The 10,211-nt window shown below is 36.0% G+C and overlaps 1 protein-coding gene across 1 annotated transcript; it reads right to left on the bottom strand.

Annotated features, from left to right (window-relative positions):
• Window positions 1-841: 841 nt before the first annotated feature.
• On the bottom strand, window positions 842-3,066 carry LOC100977468 (olfactory receptor 2A25). Its single transcript, XM_003820522.6, has one exon. The coding sequence runs from the start codon at window positions 3,060-3,062 to the stop codon at window positions 2,130-2,132; it is 933 nt and encodes a 310-aa protein (XP_003820570.2). The 5' UTR covers window positions 3,063-3,066; the 3' UTR covers window positions 842-2,129.
• Window positions 3,067-10,211: the final 7,145 nt, after the last annotated feature.

The following is a 10,211-nucleotide window of genomic DNA, read 5'->3' as shown; positions in this document are numbered from 1 at the left end:
GAAATCTGATATTTTGTTATCGCATTTATAAGTTGGTGTTCTAGTTCTTTAAGGACATAATAAGTATATGTAGTGGATAATATTAATGAATACTACTTACTGTGTTATTATGAGTTATAGATCTTGCTAAACATTTTCATGTATTTCCTCTAATCTTCCCAACAATCTGTGAGCTTGGCATTACTGACCTCATTTTATACATAATAATTTCTGAAGAATTTAAGTAAATTACAAAAGTTTCCATGTCTAGCAACTGGCAGAACTTTGTAAAATCCCAGGTCTAGCTGAACCCAAAGTACATGTGTTTTTACTCCACCACTTTTTTTTTGGTTATGTGATCGTGTCTGCAATAACAGATGTCCTAACAAAAGGGATGCTTTGTGAGAGAAAAATCCATGTATTTTCCTCATCAACATACTTTTTCACAGAAAACATCTTTTTAACAAAGTTGAATATTTCCCTTTTACACAGTTTGCATATTTAGGCTTAATTAAGTTATACTTAATTTGAGAGAAGAGTTGAGAAACAGAAGTATCTTTATACATCCTTTCCTAATACTTCTTCATTATTATTTTCTATCACTTTATAACTAAGTGGAAGAGTTTCATGTTTGAATAAAAAGATTATTAAAATTACTTCAAATACCTCAATTTAAAATTAAATTATTCCTGATAATTTCCAGCTGTAGTAATATTGATCAACTAGCCACAACAGTTACAGTCTGTTCTTACTTTTCAGGATTATCTCCTCTGAGTTTTAATCATTTTCAATAGGAGACAATTGGCCAAACCCATGAGAGAAAACATATAGTTCTTCCATGAGCTCTGTTATTCCCATTGTGCTCTCTTCCTCTCAGCTCTACATCCCATGGCTTTCCCCTGCACTCCACAAGCAGAGAAAAAGGAACGGAGAAGGCCCCAATATGTCTATATATTTACTAGCATGACATCTGCCCAGGTTTTCTTGTTAGTTGCATTACAGTTATATTCTCCATTCTCTTTCCTGTGAAGACATGGCTCATGCTCTTTCTAATCTACGTGGATTATACCTTAGAAAATGTCACCACCAGAGAAATATGTGCAAATATTTTATATGTAGACCTATTTTTAAATATAGCATTTTTTTTTTTTTTTTTTTTTTTTGAGATGGAGTCTCGCTCTGTCACCCAGGCTGGAGTGCAGTGGCACGATCGTGGCTCACTGCAACCTCCACCTCCTGGGTTCAAGCAATTATCCTGACTCAGCCTCCCAAGTAGCTGGGATTACAGGTCTGCGCCAACATGCCTGGCTAATTTTTGTGTTTTTAGTAGAGACGGGGTTTCACCATGTTGGCCAGGATGGTCTCAATCTCCTGACCTCATGATCTCCTTGCCTTGGCCTCCCAAAGTGCTGGGATTACAGGCATGAGACACTACGCCTGGCCTAAATATGACACTTTCTTTTTTTTTTTTTGAGACGGAGTCTCGCTGTGTCCCCCAGGTTGGAGTGCAGTGGTGCGATCTCAGCTCACTGCAAGCTCCGCCTCTCCCGGGTTCGCGCCATTCTCCTGCCTCAGCCTCCCGAGTAGCTGGGACTACAGGCGCCCGCCAACACGCCCGGCTAATTTTTTGTATTTTTAGTAGAAACGGGGTTTCACCGTGTTAGCCAAGATGGTCTCGATCTCCTGACCGCGTGATACGCCCATCTCGGCCTCCCAAAGTGCTGGGATTACAGGCGTGAGCCACCGGGCCCGGCCGGCACTTTCTAAATTAAGAATAATTAAATAATGACTTTGTTATCAGTCTCTCCTAACTCCCATATCCTTATTCTACAAAAATTCGCCTTCAAGTCTTATTTACAGAACAAAAAGATACACATTTATTTCCAACTTTCAGAATATTTCACATAATTATATTAAAAGTGTGTACACTATACAGCTAGTATAAACATATTTTTATTAATTGTGCAGCTCCGACCTTCAATGCTGGAGAGAGGAAAGCAGAATGGGCTTTCTCGGGAGGTAGTCATAGGAAAATTTCAAGAAGATGGAAAGGGTTCCCTAGAGTGTGATTATGTATCCTGAGTAGGGATGGGTTCAGATGTAATCTCAAAGCCCTTTGAAGCCAGCTATTTTACTATTCTTTCAGGCTTTCATGAAGTTCTCTTCTTTTCAAGCATCCTCTTTAGAGTACCTTGGACTTCCTTGTTCCTAAGACTATAAATTAGGGGATTAAGCATGGGATTGAAGAGGCTGTGAAACAGCAGGAGATATTTCTTCTGCTCCTTGGGGCTCTCATACTGGGGCTCAACATACATGATGATGGCTGTGCCATAAAAGAGTCCAACCACACAGAGGTGGGAGGAGCAGATGGAGAAGGCTTTCTGGCACCCCTCTCCTGACTGGATCTTTAGAATGGCACATAGAATATGAACATAAGATATTACAGTGGAAAAGAAGGGTCCCACCAGCACAGACACTGCCCCTGCCAAAACCATTACCTCATTAATGTGGGTATCTGCACAGGCAAGTTTGAGAACAGCCATAATTTCACAGAAAAAGTGATTAAGTTTCTGGGGTCCACAGAAGGACAGTGGTAGCAGTAACACTAGATGGACAAGGGCCAATAAGACTCCTAAAATCCAGGAAGTCAATGCCAAAGTGATGCAGACTTTCCAGGTCATGATGGTAGAATATCGGAGAGGGTGGCAGATGGCCACGTACCGATCATAGGACATCACCACCAGGAGGAGACATTCTGTATGTGCAAAACTCAAAAACAGAAACATCTGGGTCATGCAGCCAGCAAAGGAGATGGGCTTGGCTGGATGCAGGAGGTTCACCAGCATCTGGGGCACCGTGTTGCAAGCACAGGCGATGTCGACGACCGCCAGGTGTGAGAGGAAGAAGTACATGGGGGTGTGGAGTCTGGAGTCCAGTGAGATGAGCCCCAGGATGGTCCCATTCCCCAACAGAATGAAGATGTAGAACAGGGAGAAGAGCCCAAAGAGGAGCATCTGAATCCTTGGGCCAATGGGAAATCCCAGTAGGAGGAACTCTGTGATGGAAGTCTGATTTCCCCCCATTTCCCTGTAGAAGAAACAAGGAGCTCACCAAGTCTGAATGTCTAAGGCAAATGTTTAAGCATGCTGCAACTGTACATATTATTATTTGAGTGTTTTCTAAGAAAACATCTTCAATTATATTTTGATCTTAGTCACTTACTAAGAGAAAATTATGCATTACAAATGAAGCACAAGGACATTTTGTCATCTATGATAAATTCAATGTTAGTATGATATTATAGTATTCATTACATCTTATTTTCAAATCTACTTTCGTTACAGTTCAAAATATGTTAATACTTAAATTGCTTTAATAGCATGGACTCTTTCCTCAGTTTGTGATGATTACATCAGATGCTTGCCCTCTGTATTCCTTCATTGCAGGGTACTTATATCCATGCATGTGGAAGTGTGCTGGTGTCTATGTCTATATATAAGGATAGAAAGAGGGATGATGACCATGTCAATGATCCTGCTATCAGGTCTTCTCACCAATTTGTGCCTTTGTTATATGAATTATTTTTTAAATTTGTGATTTTTACTGATTGCATAATCTTGAATTAAGTTAAGAGAATGGCAGTTTGCCCTAACTTTGGCTGGATTTAAACAGAGATCTTTGTGTCTTGACTTTTGTACCCATAGAGGGTCTACTCTGTTTGTGTTGTCTTATGATCAGAATGTAGTTACCTGTCACCTTTCTTGGACTACAGTAATCTATTGTATATTTCATTGTACATTTCATCATACAGTAATCTATTGTATATATAGTATACTTCTTATACTATAAATGTGTATTTATATTATTTATTTGTATATATATTTTTCTGGTTTTTGCAAATTTATTTTTAACAATTTTTAATTGATACATAATAGATGTAAATAGTTTTAGGGTACATGCGATAATTTAATATACTCATTTAATTTATAAAGATCAAATCTGTGTACTTGGGCTATCTGTCACCTTAAATATTTGTCTTTTCTTTATGTTAGAAACATTCAAATTATTCTCTTCTGGCTATTTTGAAATATACAATAGATTACTGTAAACTATAGTCACTCTTCTAATCCATTGAACACTAGGTCTTATTTCTTCTATGAAACCATATGTTTGTACTCATTAGTCAACTTCTCTTTTGTTTCCCTTTTGCTACCCCTCCTGGCATCTGGTAACCACCAAGCTACTCTCTGTCTTCATGAGATGCACATTTTTAGCTCCCACATATAAGTGAAAACATACTATATTTGTCATTCTGTGCTTAGCTTGTTTCATTTAATGTAATGACCTCTAGTTCCATCCATGTTGCTGCAAATGGCAGGATTTTATTCTTTTACATGGCTGAATAATATACCATTGTGTATATATATCACATTTTCTTTATTCATTCATTGATGAGCACTTAGGCTTATTCCATATTTTGGTTACTGTGAATAGTGCTGCAATAAACATGGCTGTGAAGATATCTTTTTGATATGTTCACTTCCTTTCTTTTGGATATATACCCAGCAGTGAAATTGTTACATATGATTTATTTAGTTGCATTTGGAAATTTCTAAAATTCTGCTATATTCCTACAGTAATAAATGTCTACCCAGTACATACACACATGAGTATATATACAATTGAATCCTTACTCTGTGTAATGCGCTTGTTTTCTGTTTTATTCTAGTCTAATGTATTCTATTTCATTAGTAAAAGTGCTGGCTGAATTATTTCATGATGGGTCATAGCCTGGGATTTAAAAAATACTGATCTCTATCCAAAACTAGAGCTAAAACTCTAACCATATACTTATATTCATAGAATGTTTAACATATTTTATAGCTTCTTAACTATCATGTACAAATAAATAAATACTTATTATTTATGGTGACTCTTTAGTTTTTTTTTGTGGCCTATCAAATGTTTTAAAATCCTTCCAAAGCCAAGAGGGTATACTGAGGTTTGAATCATTGTAATTTCTAAATTATTGCTTCTGTTTTTTTGCCTGACTCTATAGCCTTCTTCAGCCCATAATCCATCTGGATTTCACTAAAATAAAAACAGAAAAATTCATAATTGAGTTCCTATCAATGAGTTCCCTATTCAAGTAATATTTGAAAGATTTCATCAGCAAAGGTAGATAAGTTTTGCTTCAAAGCAAGAATCATAATTCAAAGTAGAAATTATTGGAAGGTGATATTATCTTAGTCAATAAGTAATTTGATCATTATTGAAATTGCCTTCTTGAAAATTAGTAATTTTATTAGGAATGAAGATTTCAGTGAGTGTTTTAATTCATAGATTAATTAACCATCTATTCAAGATGGGATTCCTTTGTCATGTGAGAAGTTGAACTAGAAGAATGCCAAGATCCTTTCCAACAATAGGATTCAGTGGTCCCAAATGTATAGAAAAGTGTTATTCACTTTCACCTCAACTTCCTTGCAATATCTGAGTCCAATGAAGATAACAATGCTACTTTTAAAATTTCATATAATAAAGGCACACAATAAAATAGAAGGACCAATGGTGTCATCTCATCTTCCCCCATCTCCAAGTAGCTAAATCACAAAATATAAATCCACAGGTATTAACTGAACATATATTACGTCCTGCTACATGCCTTAGCTGAGGGCATATAAGACTGTACTTGTTTGTAGCCACATGTAACCTGGTTGGATTGATAAGACTATTAAAAATACTCACAAATATGCCAGGAGTCCCACTGGCATATACCCAAAAGAAAGGAAATCAGTATATCGAAGAGATATCTGCACTCCTATGTTGCAGCACTGTTTACAATAGCTAATAATTGGAAGCAAGCTAAGTGTCCATCAACAGATGAATGGATAAAGAAAATGTGGTACATATACACAGTGGAGCAGTATTCAGCCATAAAGAAAGAATGAGATCTAGTCATTTGCAACAACATGGATGGAAATGGAAATCATTATGTTAAATTAAATAAGCCAGGCACAGAAAGACAAACATCACATGTTCCCACTTATTTGTGGGACCTAAAAATCAAAACAATTGAACTCATGGACATACAGAGTAGAAGGATGGTTACTAGAGGCTGGGAAGGGTAGCAGGGGTATTGGGAGGAGGTGGGGATCATTAATGGGTACAAAAAAATTAAAAAGAATGAATAAGACCTATTATTTGTTAGCAAAATAGGGTGGCCATAGTCAATAACTTCATTGTAATTTTAAAATAATTAAAGAATGTAATTCTTTACATTCACATTAAAGAATGTAATTGGATTACATTCACATTAAAGAATGTAATTGGATTTTTTGTAACTTAGAGGGTAAATGCTTGAGGGTCTGGGTGCCTCATTCCCTATGATGTGCTTATTTCACATTGCGTGCCTGTATCAAAACATCTCATATACCCCATAAATATATACACCTACTATGTACCTACAAAAATTTAGAAAAAAAGGGACTCACAAATATGATAATTCTCATGTTTAAATAGCTCAGAAAAATAAATTTCATATTTTAAAACAAATCCTTTGTGTCACTCTTCTTCTTATGTAACATAAATCTAGTTTGCAGTCAATTAGGCCCATTGTTCTATAAAACCACTACTTAATTTCATGAGGCAATAGAAACATGAGGCAACCCCCCACAAACAACTATTTTACCTTACAATTTAAACAAGAAATTCAACACCAAAAGTATCAAAATAAATTATCTACATTAGGTATATCTGAAAGAGAAAAATTTTAAATTAGTCTAGTAGCTAAGTCTGTAAATAGCAGAAATTTGGCATTAACAGGTAAGAATTACAGTTTGCATTGTGATTTTTTATTACAGTGCTTCTGAAATTGTATAATAAATAAAGGTTGGATAATATAAAAACTTACATTTTACATCAGGATTAACAACTAAAAATGAGAAAACAAGGTGGATATGAGTTAGGTAAAGCTTCACAAATTAGTAAAAAGCATCTGTAAGCTAGTGTTGAAACTCTTTCATTCCAAAAAGATTATTGGGGGAAAAAAGTGCCCCAGTGGAGGTTGGATAGCTCTCAGAAGAGATGACGTTATTCTCTGCTTAGGTCAACCATGCCTTAGTATGCTATGAAAGTGTGTTGCAGTGGAGAGATAAAGACCCATCACGCACACTGCCATCTGCTCCTGTCCTAGGGAAAAGGGCTCTCCCTGTACTTATCTCTCTGGTTTTCTCTGGAAGGATGTTGATGTCAAGATGTTGCTGCTGTTACTTTCTTCAGTCAGTGTAGGATTCATGATCAGAAATTTAAGCAGGAATACAATTACTTCCAGGACCTCTTCATACATTACAGATTCCCCAGGCTTATTTTAGTTTCAGGAACTCCAAAATATCCCCACCTACTAACCTTCCAAATAGAGTCACTTGTTTTTAGGGCAGGTGGAACTCATATAGATTAAACCTTCCAAATAGAATCACTTGTTTCAGGGCAGGTGGAACCCATATAGTATTCCCATCCCATTTTGACTGAGTTTTATCTTCTGTGCAACCCGAACATATATTCTGTAATTTTTTCCATCAAATCTCCGCAAGGAATCCAATTCCCAAAGTAGGACCAGGTAGCAAGAGCTATAGAAGCTGTGGGCAACATGTTAAGGGATCAGAAAGAAGGATAAAGCATCCCAGTGGGATTTGTTGAACCCTTTTTGTAAGATTTAACTGGAGCACAAACAAGGAAGGACAGTTCTTACCAAGAAGCAATCCCTGTTCTTTAATTTCTAGTGATTTTGAATGCAAGGGGAGTGTGAGGTGAAGTGAGGACGACCATAATCCCTGAGGTCTGTGACTATTACTATTTTCTCTGTCTTCTGAGAATGAAGAAATGAAAATGAACTGACCCTATTTTATAATTTCCGGAAATCCAGCTGAGACAATCTGATGGTGTCTTTGTGCTTTAAATTTTTCTTTTAGTCTTTTACCTAAATCCATTCTTATACTTAAATATAAAGGAGGCAGGATGTAATTTGCTAAATTAAAGTTTTTTTAATGTTTATGACTGCCAACTAAGAAAGTAAAAAACCTATTATTTTAACCTTGAGAGAGCTCACCTGTAGCAGGTTTTAATGTGCTTTTCCCCATCAGACCTGTTCAGTAAGAGGCTTGTTGGTGATTGGTGTTCAGATTGTGTCCTCATATACTGAAAAGATGCTGCTTCCTCATATTGATGCCCAAGGGCATCTAATGCCTGGAGAGAAACAATCACTGTGACCCATATGTTGTTCACGGTCCAATTTATTAAATATATAAACTCATAAATTACATCTCTTATTTTTCTATTTCTAATTTTATAAATATAAAAGCCTTCTATATGTCTCATAATTTTTTTGCCTAAAATTATATTTTATCTGAAAAAGATGTATTTTGTTTGATAATAGCAATGCTGAACTTGGTTTACTAACACTTAGGCTAATTTGCATTTATGTTCATTTTTGAGATTTGTTCAATAAATCACTTTTCTTCTACTGTACTTTTCTAGTTTTGTTATCATTGTTATACTAGCCCTATAAAGCAAGCTGGATTGCTGTACTTCTTTTGTCTATTCTCAATAAGTTTTACATAGTATGAAAATTAGCTGTTCCTTAAGGATCGGTAAAATTTGTCTTTAAAACTATATGGCATGGTGTTCTTTGATTAGAAGAAAATTCTGGTAACCAATTCAATTTTTTGAACATTAAGGTTTTGGATTTTCTACTTCTACATAAGGCAGTGTAAGTAATATTTTCCAAATATTTTTTATTTTTCCATAAATCATTTGGGTACAGGTGGTATTTGGTTACATGAGTAAGTTTTTTAGTGATCTGTGAGATTTTGGTGCACCCATCACCTGAGAAGTATACACTGCGCCTTATTTGCAGTCTTTCATCCCTCGTCCCCATCCCTCTCTTTCCCCCTAGTCCCCAAAGTCCATTGTATCATTCTTATGCCTTTGCATCCTCATATCTTATCTTCCATATATCAGTGAGAACATAAAATGTTTAGTTTTCCATTCCTGAGTTACCTCAATCAGATTAATAGTTTCCAATTTCATCCAAGTCACTGCAAATGCCCTTAATTCATTTCTTTTTATGGCTGAGTAGTATTCTATTTTATATGCACACACACACACACACACACACACACACACACACACACACACACACAGTTTCTTGATCCACTCGTTGATTGATGGGCATTTGTGTTGGTTCCACGATTTTGCAATTGCAAACTATGTTGCTGTAAACATGCATATGCAAGTATCTTTTACATATAATGACCTCTTTTCCTCTGGGCAGATACCCAGTAATGGGATTGCTGGATCAAATGGTAGTTCTACTTTTAGTTCTTTAAGGAATCTCCACACTTGTTTTCCATAGTGGCTGTACTAGTTTACATTCACAGCAGTGTAGAAGTGTTCCTTGGTCACCGCATCCATGCCAACATCTACTGTTTTTTGAGTTTTTTATTATAGCCATTCTTGCAGGAGTAAGGTGGTATCACATTGTGGTTTTGATTTGCAGTTCCCTGATCATTAGTGATGTTGAAGATTTTTTCACGTTTGTTGGCGATTTGTATGTCTTCTTTTGAGACTTGTCTATTCATGTTCTTGTCCCACTTTTTGATGGAATTGTGTGTTTTTTCTTACTGATTTGTTTGAGTTTGTTGTAGATTCTGAATATTTGTCCTCTGTCAGATGTATAGATTGTGAAGATTTTCTCCCACTCTGTGGGTTGTCTGTTTACTCTGCTGACTGTTTCTTTTGCCATGCAAAAGCTCTTTAGTTTAATTAAGTCCAAATATTTACCTTTGTTTTTATTGCATTTACTTTTGGGTTTTTGGTCATGAAATCTTTGCCTAAGATAATGTCTAGAAGGGTTTTCCAATGTTTTCTTCTAGAATTTTTACAGTTTCAGGTCTTAGATTTAAGTCCTTAATCTATCTTGTGTTGATTTTTTGTATAAGTGATGAGTATCCAGTTTCATTATACTACGTGTGGCTAGCCAATTATCCCAGCACCATTTGTTGAAAAGGGTGTCCTTTCCCCACTTTATGTTTTTGTTTGCTTGGTTGAAGATCAGTTGGCTGTAAGCATTTGGGTTTATTTCTGGGTTCTCTATTCTGTTCCACTGGTCTATGTGCCCATTTTTATACCAGTACCATGCTGTTTTGGTGACTAAGGCCTTATAATATAGTTTG

Source organism: Pan paniscus, chromosome 6 (genome assembly GCF_029289425.2).
Source record: "Pan paniscus chromosome 6, NHGRI_mPanPan1-v2.0_pri, whole genome shotgun sequence".
NCBI lineage: Eukaryota > Metazoa > Chordata > Mammalia > Primates > Hominidae > Pan > Pan paniscus.
This window is presented reverse-complemented; position numbering and strand designations above follow the sequence as displayed.